At 33.9% G+C, this 12,334-nt stretch overlaps 3 protein-coding genes across 3 annotated transcripts; 2 read left to right on the top strand and 1 right to left on the bottom strand.

Moving 5' to 3' along the window:
- The first annotated feature begins 3,103 nt into the window (after positions 1-3,103).
- LOC111811467 (putative methyltransferase PMT21) lies at positions 3,104-6,926 on the top strand. The gene is made up of 8 exons (XM_023698328.2): positions 3,104-3,298; positions 4,198-4,493; positions 4,562-4,710; positions 4,798-4,993; positions 5,078-5,288; positions 5,365-6,037; positions 6,146-6,223; positions 6,315-6,926. The coding sequence occupies exons 2-8, from the start codon at positions 4,215-4,217 to the stop codon at positions 6,535-6,537; spliced, it is 1,809 nt and encodes a 602-aa protein (XP_023554096.2). The 5' UTR covers positions 3,104-3,298; positions 4,198-4,214; the 3' UTR covers positions 6,538-6,926.
- Positions 6,927-7,073: 147 nt separating this feature from the next.
- On the bottom strand, positions 7,074-8,832 carry LOC111776334 (uncharacterized). Its single transcript, XM_023655764.2, has 4 exons — positions 8,422-8,832; positions 7,581-7,676; positions 7,439-7,487; positions 7,074-7,279 (listed from the first exon to the last, which is right to left on the bottom strand). Exons 1-4 carry the CDS (start codon positions 8,776-8,778, stop codon positions 7,191-7,193), a joined length of 591 nt encoding a protein of 196 aa, XP_023511532.2. The 5' UTR covers positions 8,779-8,832; the 3' UTR covers positions 7,074-7,190.
- Positions 8,833-10,600: 1,768 nt separating this feature from the next.
- Positions 10,601-11,256, top strand: LOC147789162 (NAC domain-containing protein 30-like). The gene is made up of 2 exons (XM_087118236.1): positions 10,601-10,968; positions 11,061-11,256. Exons 1-2 carry the CDS (start codon positions 10,601-10,603, stop codon positions 11,254-11,256), a joined length of 564 nt encoding a protein of 187 aa, XP_086974362.1.
- The last annotated feature ends 1,078 nt before the right edge of the window (positions 11,257-12,334 follow it).

Below are 12,334 nucleotides of genomic sequence, written 5' to 3' on the forward strand. Positions count from 1 at the left end.
GGTGGATTGTGACATCCCACATCAGTTGGAGAGGAGAACGAAACATTCTTTATAAGGGTATGAAAATCTCTCCTTAACAAATGCGTTTTAAAAACCTTGAGCGGAAGTTTGAAAGGGAATGCCCAAAAAGGACAATATCTGCTAGCCCTAGACTTAGTTATTACACCATATGCCCAGAACTTTGATGGATATGATAACTAAGAAAAGCTTAAAACAAGATAGATTCGTGTTAGTACGTGGGAATAACCTTCACTCTTAAAAACAATAAGTGAGTAACGTGATCATGTTGTACCAGAGTGTCAGCCGTACCCTGTACATCATAATTTAATTAAAAAAAATAATAAATAAATAAATAAAAACGTGTCGTGGTCACATTGTATGGGGCTCGTAACCCAAAAGAACTTGAAAGTTTGATTCCTAGGGCTACGACATTTCCATTGGATCATGCAATTGTGTACTCTACACATTATAATTGAATAAATTAGATGGAAATTTTTAATGTTGAATAAAGTAGATGAAAATTTTATTTCTTCAAAAAGAGACTAAAACTTTTGAGTCAGCCCAATAATTATATTTGGAATTATTTTATTTAATAACTCCAAATATATAATACACAAAAATACATTATTAAAAGAAATTTCATTTATCTAAAAATAACCTTTAATTTTAAAGATTTTAATGCCCTTCAACATAAAAAAATAAAAATAAAATAATAATAATACAAAAATAATTTTAAATTTTTTAAAAAATTGAAAATACATTTAACACTAATTTTAAATTTTTAGATGAGAACGGTTAATACTTTCTTTAAAAAATATAGCTTGAATTTTCAAAAAGAAAAAAAAAAAAGACCTTTTTAATTTAAAAAATCTTTTTTGAAAAAACAAAAAATATTCTTACAAAATAAATAAATAAATCTCTATATATACAATCATTAGTATCATATTTCAAAAGTATTTACCCTTAAAGAATTGTTATGAATTTTTTTTAGAAGGTTTAAAAGTATTTTTAAAAATGGTTTTTATCTAAAATTAGAAGATATTTTTATTAATTTAGCTTTTTTTTTATTAGGGTTTTTGGAGAAATGAGGAAATAATTTATTTGTTTCAAAATTGGATAATCAATGCTATTATTTAAATTTTAAATATTGATGGGCATTTTAGTCATTTAATTGATCAACATTTTTAGATTTTAATGCATGCGGTAGTCATGTGGATCCATCCATGTGAGTACTAAGTTTTAATTATAGAGCTAGAGCAGTGAAATTCCATCATTAACCTTAGCCCTAAAAGTTTTTTCATTTCTGTAATTATTTTCCATTTTCCAGATAATTAATATTGGGAAACAGATTTCCTGAGTGGAAGATAAAGGTTTAGACAGGCTTCATTATCACTAGAAATGCTGTCCAAAAATTTATACACACAAATAAAATATATCCTAAATAATCAAATAAACATGTCATAATTGAAAAAAAAGGGGTAAAATATGATTATATATATTTTTAATAGTGTATTTTCTTAGTACGTAAAGATGTGAGATCCAGAGGGAACAAAGCATTTTTTATAAGGGGTGTGTAAACCTCTCCTAGCAGACACATTATAAATTGTGAGGCTGACGAAGATATATAACAGACCAAAGTGGACAATTCTGCTAGCGGTGGGCTTGAACTGTTACAAATGATATCAAAGCCAGTCACCAGATGGTGCAGACATTGGTCGGAGTAAGGATAGACTCTCTCCATAATAGATACGTATTAAAACTGTAAGGCTGACGACGATACATAAAGAACCAAAGCAGACAATATATGTTAGCAGTGGACTTGGACTATTACAAATGGTATCAAAGCCATACACTAGACGATGTGCCAACGAGGACACTGGACCCCCAAGGGGGTGAATTGTAAGATCCCGCACCAGTTGGAGTAGGAAACGAACATTCCTTAAAAAGGTGTAGAAACCTCTTTCTAGTAAACACATTTTAAAACCGTGAGACTGCGACAATATGTAACGAGTCAAAACATACCATATCTATTAGTTACAAAAGGAGTGACATCAAACAAAAAGAGTGACATCCTATTTTGGGAAGAAATAGATATATATTTACATTACTTAATATAAATAAAAAAAAATGTAAAGGTAAAAAATCAAAATATAATTGAAAACAGTAAAAGAAAAGAAATAACAATCAATAAACCGATAAGCATATTTGGACAACAGTAGCGTGGCATGTTCTGATTGGCTTCAAGTTGATAAAAGTCGTGGCCAGTTGTGTACCGAAAAGTTCCATTGTCTTTTCCCCATTTTAGGAAAATTAAAAAATGAAAGAAATAAATAAAGTTGATAAACCGTAATTGTCGCTTTTTTTTTTTTCTTTTCTTTCTCCATAACGCGTAGGAATCAATCTTTAGTACAAGCCAGAAGCCAAGGCCAAGCATGGAAATCAAATTACCCAAAAAAATTCATAAACAATTCAGAAAATACTTGATCTCCGACTATACAAGAAAATTGTTGATAAAACTCCAAAATGACATTTTCTTTTGATCCGATTTTTCTTTTCTCTTTATCATTGAAGAAAGACAAATTTCAGGATAACAAACATTTTCGAGAATTTCTCTTAGATTCGAATCTATAGCTGATGATAGAACTATAATAGGTATTTTCTGTTTCCTACTCACACGAGTCCAATATCCTTGCTTTTTGATCAAAACCTAAATTAGATTGATAAGTTTTTCAGATCATAACCTAACGCAACAAAACTATCTAAGGCTCAATAGTTAAAATATTTTTGTCATGATTCAGCTTCTTACCGTTACATTTATTGAATCAGCTGAATTCAACAAACTAGGGTACCTGTCCTCCTTTGATTCAATATTATTTCACACTTAACAATGAAAAAAATGAAAAATAGAAAATGAAGTAAAAAAATGAAATAGAGTAGATAGATAAACATGGGGGGAGAGAGAGAGAGAGAGAGAGAGAGAGAGGTGACAGTTGTGAGGAAGGAAAGGGAAGGGACGAGGTAGTGGGGACACAGCTGCAGAGGGCCGGCAAGAACCTGACTTATTTAAACCTTCATCTACATGAAGGCGAAGGAAAGGCTCTCTCTCTCTCTCTCTCTCTCTCTCTCTCTCTTTCACACATTCTCCGGTAGAGCCTCTCTCTCTCTCTCTCTCTCTCTGGGGACACTGAAACCAGAGAGAGATTTGAGCTTACATACAATCCTTCATTTCCAGTTCAAAATCAGTGGTGGGGAAGGAAATACAAACAGAGTAACTCACTCACTCACTCGCTCACCCAAGGTAAACTCTCTTTCACTCTCTTTCAAGTTATAAGACACAGATCTCTCCGGACATTCCCTCTCTTCTGTTCCAAAACCCTTCATTCTATTTCTTCTACAACAGATCTCACCATTAGATTCTGATGTGTCTTCAATTTTTACCTTTTTTTTTTTTTTTTTTTTTTTTTTTTAAAACTCACTCACTTCTGGGTGTTTTTCCTTGTTAACATTATCCATTGATGTTGGGGAAGCTACAGATGCTTCTGGGTTTGCTCTGTTTCAGCTAATACTTGGCTGATTTGCTTTGTTTTCTGAGAAATTCTACCTCTTTACAAAAAAAAAAAAAAAAAAAAAGAAAAGATCTTCTAGACATTGGTGAATCAAAGAAGGGAAGCATCTCATTAGCAAAACGGTGGTCGTTGGATTTCATTTGGGTTTCCATTTCTCCCGTTGATTCTTAGATTCAAGGGATGGGTTTTCCTTTGACTAGGTGTGTGTGTGTGTGTGTGTGTTTGGTGGCCCAACACCATGTGTGAAAATTCCAATCTGGAAAGTAGAAATTGTCGGCTGTCGTTGTCGGATGATAATTTTACAGCTGCGTTTCACATACTTCATGTTCATCATTTCACAATTTGATCTTCTTAGCTTTTGAATTCTTGATTTTTTCTTTTTCAAGCTCAAATTAACTGGATCTGTTGTTTTCTTCATCTTTCCAGATTGTAACTTGTAGGGTAGCTTTTGCTTTCTGTTGAGTTTGTTTGTAGATTCAAAGGATTTGTTATAGGCTTCCGTTTATTAGGTTCATCTAGTAGCTTGGAAGTATAAATTTTGTTTAAGAAACTGTTAAAAACATCTCAAAACCTAATCAATTAATGCAAACATTCATATAACTCTGGCCCCTTGGATGTTTTTTTTTTGCAGATTGTTGATAGGGAATCATGAAGTATAAAGATGGGAAGCCAGGATATAACCCAGATAAGAATGCAAGAGTTCTCCCTATGACAATTCTGTTGTTTGTGTTATGTGGGTTCTCATTCTATCTGGGTGGAATCTTTTGTTCTGAGAAAGAGGTAGTCAATGTCAAAACATCCATGGACGTCGGAGACTCGGTTGCATCACCGAGGGATACAGCCGTTTCCCCGCTCCAACTTAAACCTGTTACCTTCCAGGCCTGCAGCAGTGATTACCAAGATTACACTCCTTGCACAGATCCAAGGGTATTTTCCATGACTTTCATATCTAAAAGAGTATATCAACCATGTCTAATTTTCACTTATGAGTGCAGAAATGGAAGAAATATGGTTTGCATCGTCTTACTTTCATGGAACGACATTGCCCGCCCGTGTTCGAAAGAAAGGAATGCTTAATTCCACCACCAGATGGGTATAAACCACCAGTTAGATGGCCAAAAAGCAAAGATGAGTGTTGGTACAGGTAATAATATGTTTCAAACTTCCACATATAGGTTTCGAACTTCCATATCTTCCAAGTTTCACTAACTTTATGTTGGCTCGACTTTAGGAACGTGCCATATGATTGGATCAATAAACAGAAGTCTAATCAAAATTGGCTGAGGAAAGAAGGTGAAAAGTTCCACTTTCCTGGTGGGGGAACTATGTTTCCTCGTGGTGTTAGCGCGTATGTCGATCTGATGACAGATCTTATCCCGGAAATGAAGGATGGAACGGTTCGAACAGCCATTGATACTGGGTGTGGGGTGAGTACTTTCTACAACTAACTATGTTATATATATCAATGAGGAACGAAAAAGTTTTGATCAGCTTGATGAACAACATTCTAGGTTGCAAGCTGGGGAGGAGATTTGTTAGACCGTGGAATTTTAACAGTTTCTCTTGCACCAAGAGATAACCATGAAGCTCAAGTCCAATTTGCATTGGAACGTGGAATTCCAGCGATTCTTGGCATCATTTCGACACAACGACTACCTTTCCCATCGAGCTCCTTTGATATGGCTCATTGCTCAAGATGCCTTATCCCATGGACTGAATTTGGTAAATATCTATTTTACCTCTAAACTCAATTGAGTCGACTAAAATTTCTGATTATCATTCTTGGTTTGGTTTTCAGGTGGAATATACTTGCTAGAAATCAATCGAATCCTTCGACCTGGAGGATTCTGGGTTCTATCTGGCCCCCCTGTCAACTACGAAAACCGTTGGCGAGGATGGAATACGACAGTGGAAGAACAAAGATCAGACTATGAAAAATTACAGGAACTCCTGACTTCAATGTGCTTCACCCTTTACAACAAAAAGGATGATATTGCTGTTTGGCAGAAATCTTCTGATCCTAATTGCTTTAGCAAGATAGCAGCTGATGCTTTCCCTCCTAAGTGTGATGACAGCCTTGAACCAGATTCAGCATGGTACAGTCCATTGCGCACTTGTGTCGTTGCTCCCAACCCGAAACTGAAGAGGACAAGTTTGATGGCTGTACCTAAATGGCCAGATCGTTTGCACACCTCACCGGAACGTGTTTCAGATGTTTATGGTGGAAGTTCTGGCACTTTCAAGCATGATGACAGTAAATGGAAGGTCCGAGCAAAACACTACAAGAAGTTGCTTCCTGCTATTGGGACTGATAAGATCAGGAATGTTATGGATATGAATACAGTTTATGGAGGTTTTGCTGCAGCCATTATTGATGATCCCATGTGGGTTATGAATGTGGTTTCTTCCTACGCTGCTAATACTCTTCCTGTGGTCTATGATCGTGGCCTTATTGGAACTTACCATGACTGGTAAAATAAAACAATTGTTCCTTCTTTTCCTTCATTACTTTTTGGTTGGTTTTCAATACTCTCACAGATGAAAAACTTATGGTTAACTAGCAATGGCTAATTTGGCAGGTGTGAAGCATTTTCAACGTATCCTAGAACGTATGATTTGCTCCATCTTGATGGTCTTTTTGCCGCAGAAAGCCATAGGTAAAAAGATAATGCGGTTTGAAAGTCTTTTTTGGTAAATGGATGATTGGGAAGGTAGTATGAGTTTCTCACTATATTGCATTCCTTGCAGATGTGAGATGAAGTATGTGCTTTTGGAGATGGATCGAATCCTTCGTCCTAACGGGTATGCGATAATCCGAGAGTCGAGCTACTACGTAGATGCAGTAGCCTCAATAGCCAAACAGATGAGATGGGGATGTCGTAAAGAAGAAACTGAATACAGTACTGAAAAGGAGAAGATATTGATTTGTCAGAAGAAACTTTGGTATTCTTCTAGTGGGAAATCAAGATGACAGACGGAGAAACAGAAGCTGGGCCAAATCCAGGTACTTATACTTTCAGAATCAAAGAGAAGCAAGTAATAGAAGCACAAAGAGATTAAGAAGCAAGTAATAGAAGGACAAAGAGATTAGTTTATTTATACTGGGGAGGAAACTGTGATACTTCTCCTCGAAGAATCGGGTGTCAAATAATGTGGTTATTATTTATTTTTACAGGGCTTCTTTCATATAGATATATTCTTTTGTAAGGGAGCAAATTGTATGTCAATTTTCATCTTTTCTTCTGTATCTTTTCGTGTTCAATACTACATTTGTCGTCTGCATTGAAGTTATTGATGGGTTGTTGAGATATTAAAATATGGGCTCGAAAGGTTCAAACCACAAGTCCCATTCTTGTGATCTGTCCTTTGATTTTTGTTTTGTTTTGTTTTTTATTTTGTCCCTTTGAAGAGCAAAAAAGAACTAAACAGATTCAATACGAACCTGAAAAATTCAAACCTAACAAAAACAATAAATCTAAGATAGTAGGATCATAGACAGCAAGGAAATGAGGAAAGGAACCATCATATTTCATTTAGTGCCTGTTCTTATTTTGTGATGTTAGGGTTCAAAACATGATGTACTTATGTAAGATTAATAGACTCACCGAGCAATTGATAGTGAGGTTAGGTGGTGGGGATCCCAAAACGGCTACGAAGAGCATCAATTGATCTCTCAAAGGACTGCGAAAGCTCGGTCATGGATGTTTTGCAAGCTGCTAATGAGAAAGTGTTACAATCAAGGTTTCATATTTCATATAACAGTTTCAAAACTGAATAATGAAAATATGCAAATTTCGGGAGAACATCTATATTGATTGATATTATCTTTGAGCGATTCGTAGTTAAAAATTATCATTGCAAGATTGACATACCTCGAGATGCACTCTCGTGTTCATGTGCCAAGAACTCTTCATAAGATGCCTAATAGTAGACAATGAAACAGAGTAAGATTTTTGGCACAAAAAATAATGATCATGGAAACATTTTTGCAAGTTGTATTTTTCATTAACACACCTTCATTGCTTCCTGACTTTCATAAATTCTTTGAGACATCTTCTTATACTCCTTCTCTGCTTCATCCACCATTTTCTGGCATGCTTGACTTTGAATCTGTTAAATTAATCGACATGACAATTTAAGATCATTCTTCCCGTTACAAATCGAGAATCATAAAGGAATCAATAAATTACTTCTAACCAAAATTTTTCCGTCATTGCGATTAAGCACATAATCTTATACCCTAGCTCATCTCAACAAAGTTAATCAGTACACATAGAGATCTATAATATTTTTATTGAAGATCGAACGTAACTCTTTATGTCGACCTATTTAAATCGATAATTTAGTCCTCACTGTTCCTCGTGTGTGCTCTGAATTTCAGTAAAAGCATACAAATTATCTGTTCAATTGACATTTCTTCGAGGCCAAAATTTCACTAGTACAGACTTTTAGTTTTCAATTTAACTTGAGTTTTGAACTTATACTCGTGTATAAGAGCTTAAAAACATGGTTAAGAAGGCACCAAAGAGATCTTGGTTTATACAACGGCAGTATAGCATGTTTAGCACGAAAACAGAGAACTATAGTGTTCTCTGCTGCCTTCAACTTTCACAACTTTCCGATGGAACATTCGGTGTCGAAACGGTGTATGCAAATTTCCAGTAATTTTTAAATTAATTACAGAAGGATTTAACTAAAACAACTGACTCTGATCTAGATGATGTTCTTGGAACGCAGAGAAATTTTGAGTTATGGATTCTAGTAAACGGAAATCGCAGAGAAAAAGAAAAAGAAAAAAAAGTAGATGCAGAAGCACGCATTTATCGTCAAAATCATAAAAATGAGAGATGGATACCTTAAATCGCTTTTCGAGGCGGGAGGTTGAGGATTCATGATCTTTGATTATTTGCGAGTGAGAATGATCAATGTGGCGCTTGAGATCGAGGAGTTGTGAAGCCGCGAAATCCTTGAGATCAGATATAGTGCTCAGACTCGAAGCATTTCGAGAAGGCGACTTGAAGAGACCAGCAGGAGCTCTGTTCTTCACAATGTTGGTGTTCTCTGGTGAAGAAAACTTGTTTCCATTGCTGTTAATTTTTCTGTTGAAGATCGCTGACTTTGGAGAATCGGTGGCCGGAGGTGGCGTTGACGGTGGCGTTTCCAGAAGCTCCGCCGCTGAAGACCGGCGAGTTCGACTCCTCTTCTTCCCCATCTTCTTCGCTCAAAATCGTTAATGGCTAATTTTGCGGGAATACTTGTGCCCAAATCGTTGCATCTCCCTCCTTTTCTTTATTTATTAATTTATTATTTATAGTACCGTTTTCTTTATTATTATTTTCTTTTTCTTCAAATTACTAATATGTATAATGACTAGATATTATGTATTAATATTGGTAACACTTCGAACGTTAAACATGTTATTTCTCGAGCATCAAATTGTATATTATAGAGTCGAGTCATCAAAACCTAAATATTTTTTCATTACTCGTGAATGGTCAAGTAAGACATGTTTTCAGCTCCATGACTAGCACTTTTGCTCGTGATCGTCTGACGCATACCAGACACATCACTAGTATCCAGATTTGTAATCGTATCATGCACGTAAGACACGTCACTAGTATCTTGATCGGTAGTCATACCAGGCATACTGGCACGATTACTACACTCATCAATAGTCATATTCAAATCACATGTCACGGTATCCTGATGAATGATCATTTGAGACAAGGTGCCTCGATCAAAGTTAAGGTCATGCATGGTGTTCGGATCAAACCTCAGGCTAGACATAGTGTCTTGATCAAATGTCGAGCTAGACGTGGTGTTTGAAGTCCGAACATGTTAGGTGCACCATCTTGAGTTACTGTTTCACGTATTTTTGTCCTAATACCTAGTCATGCGTTCCATAGCCTTCTTGAGTTGACTAGGTATCTTGTAGTGACGGATAGGGCGCAACCTCTATTCGTGCCCTAACCAACCGAGTTTAGGGTCTATTGTTAGACATGCCTTAGTTGTCACCCATAGAGGATCTCAAGAGTCATAGCGGTTTAATCGACTATCAGTGATGCCTAATGAGGTAGTGACGGGTAGTTTTACTGTTATAGCCTAAGTGGCGTAGTGATATGTCGTTTTATTGTTATAGTCTAAAAACGCAAAGTAATAAGTAGTTAGTTTAAGACCAGTAGTTTTACTGTTTTAACCCGATGAGGGTACATGGGCAAATAATTTACTATTCTAGTCTAAAAAGATATAGTGACAGGTAGAGCTCAGCAGAAAGAATCTTCTGATTAAAGCTACGGTAAGAAGTACGATCTATTTTAGAAATGTATATATTTTTTTATCTGACACATTTTTATTAATATAGCCTAAGTTTTAAAACCTAATTTGTCGGTTAATTTTAACCATTAATAAAAACGTCAATACAAAATATTCTTTTTAATATTTTATAATAATTATTTATTTTAAATTTTAAAATATTTTAATCAGATTTCTATTAATAAAAAGAATTTTTACAATTTTTTTTTTTATGTTTTAAAATATTTTAATCAAATTTCTATTACAATCAATTAATTATAAAAATATTCTTTTTGATATTTTACAATTACAATCGATCAACTACAAATTTTTTTTTTTTTATATATTTTATAATTATTTTTTTATGTTTTAAAATATTTTAATTATTATAATCAAATAACTTCAAAATATTTTTTTTGATATTTTACGATTACCTTTTTACGTTTTAAAATATTTTAATTAGATTTCTATTACAATCAAATAATCTAAAATATATATTTTTTTTTTCGATATTTTACAATTATCTTTTTAAATTTTAAAATATTTTAATTAGATTTCTATTAGAATAAGTAACCATAAAATATTCTTTTCATATTTTACAATTATCTTTTTACATTTTAAAATATTTGAATCAGAATATTATTACCATTAAATAGCCACGTACAAATTATAAAAGCTCATTCCAAGAATATCAAAAAATACATTCACGATTAATACATTCACGAAGTATTTCTCAAATACTAATGGATTCTCATGATCGCCCTCTCTTGCCTGTGGGAGTGAGATTCAGACCTACTGATCAACAGCTTCTTCAATATCTATATTGGAAGATTCACGGCCAACCATATTTCAAACGTGCAGTCTTGGACTCTGATCTTTATGGAGAAATGGAGCCATGGGAAATCTGGCTACGTTTTGGAGGCATCGACGGCGAAGATCTCTATTTCTTCACCAAACTCAAGAGGTCCACCAATAACTCTGGACGTTTGTCAGCGCATATCAACCGTAAGGTCGGCTTGGCCAACGGTACATGGAGTGGCGAGAACTCGGCTAGTCCAATTTTTGCTACCAAAACCGATAAAACAATAATCGGCTATTGCAAACGCTTTAGGTTCGTTCTGTCATTTTGATTTCAATTTTTGTTAGAATCTTTAACCTTATGTTTGTGTCCTTGGAACATTTAAGTCATTGAATACATTTTAGGTACGAGAATGTCCAGTTGCCCGAGCATCATGGGGAATGGATTATGCATGAATATAGTTTGCATCAAGATTCGATACAACAAGCTGTAGATTCAAATTATGTTTTATGCCGATTCAAAAAGAATGAAAGACTTAAAAGAAAATTACAAAAAAATCTCGAGGGGCCGGAACTTAGTAAGAGAAGAATGACCACCTGAATTCTTTCATAGTGGAAGTCGTGCAATAAGAGACGATCAAAGATATGATTCTGCACTACAACCGACACAGTAGTAACGTTAAGATGATCCAATCGATTTTATTTCGTTTAACATTTGAATTTTATTAGATTTTAGTTATTTATGTAATATTTGTTGAAGATAAATATATTTTTTAAAATAAATTAATAAAATAGAGAGTTCGAGGTAAACTCTCACTTTCTAATTTCAAAACCTTAAAATTCTCTTATCATATTTTCCCTTCAAAATTTTACCTTTATCTATAGGGTATATATGTTCCGGGTTGGATTGGATTGAAGGATTTTCTTTACCCAATCCGAAAATTTTCACAACCGAACTCAATCCAACCCTCTATTTTCGAGTTGGATTGTCCATTAAAAAAAATTATTTTTTTTAGAAAGTTTTATTTATCCACCCTTTATAATTATTTGGATACAATTTTATATAAAAATAATTAAAAATTAAAAAATCCATCTATAATTATTCACAAAAATCCATCAATAATTAACATACTTCAACATTGTTATAAAACTAGAAACAATTAAAATATCGACATTGGTTGAGAACTCGTTAAACTAAGAAAAATATAAGGATAGATCATCAAATTAAAAAAACAATAAAAATGGTTAGTTTAAATATACTATATATATATATATATATATATATATATATATATATATATATATATATATATATATATAACAAAATAACAAAAATAAAAAATATATTATAAAAATATTTTAATTGAAATAAACTTATCTATAAAAGGAATATATAGACTTCGAAAATAGGGACGAAGAAACGGACAAACATACCATTACCGTTAACTTCTTCATATATTTTATATATTTTTATTTGACTCGGGTCAACCCGAAAGTTTTATCCCATAAACCGAAACTGAACTGAGTCAGTTCGAGTTCAGAAAAATGAACCCAACCCAACCCGAATATTTCGGGTTGGGTTGGTCCGGGTTGTCGAGTTGAATGTACCCCTAATTCTCTTTTCCAATTGTGGGCCATTGTGGTCCTAACTTATTGATTAATATATATAATTACTAAAT

This window comes from Cucurbita pepo, chromosome 15, assembly GCF_057944985.1.
Source record: "Cucurbita pepo subsp. pepo isolate OVF chromosome 15, ASM5794498v1, whole genome shotgun sequence".
Taxonomy (NCBI): Eukaryota; Viridiplantae; Streptophyta; class Magnoliopsida; order Cucurbitales; family Cucurbitaceae; genus Cucurbita; species Cucurbita pepo.

Bases quoted from the DNA above. Each gene is read 5' to 3' on its own strand.
- LOC111811467 (XM_023698328.2), top strand. From the start codon at position 4,215: ATGAAGTATAAAGATGGGAAGCCAGGATATAACCCAGATAAGAATGCA. The intron at 6,038-6,145 runs GTAAAATAAAAC...CTAATTTGGCAG, and splicing joins ATTGGAACTTACCATGACTG to GTGTGAAGCATTTTCAACGT. The intron at 6,224-6,314 runs GTAAAAAGATAA...CATTCCTTGCAG, and splicing joins TTTGCCGCAGAAAGCCATAG to ATGTGAGATGAAGTATGTGC.
- LOC111776334 (XM_023655764.2), bottom strand. From the start codon at position 8,778: ATGGGGAAGAAGAGGAGTCGAACTCGCCGGTCTTCAGCGGCGGAGCTT. The intron at 7,488-7,580 runs GTGTGTTAATGA...GTCTACTATTAG, and splicing joins AAAGTCAGGAAGCAATGAAG to GCATCTTATGAAGAGTTCTT. The intron at 7,280-7,438 runs GTATGTCAATCT...TCTCATTAGCAG, and splicing joins ACACGAGAGTGCATCTCGAG to CTTGCAAAACATCCATGACC.
- LOC147789162 (XM_087118236.1), top strand. From the start codon at position 10,601: ATGGATTCTCATGATCGCCCTCTCTTGCCTGTGGGAGTGAGATTCAGA. The intron at 10,969-11,060 runs GTTCGTTCTGTC...AATACATTTTAG, and splicing joins GGCTATTGCAAACGCTTTAG to GTACGAGAATGTCCAGTTGC.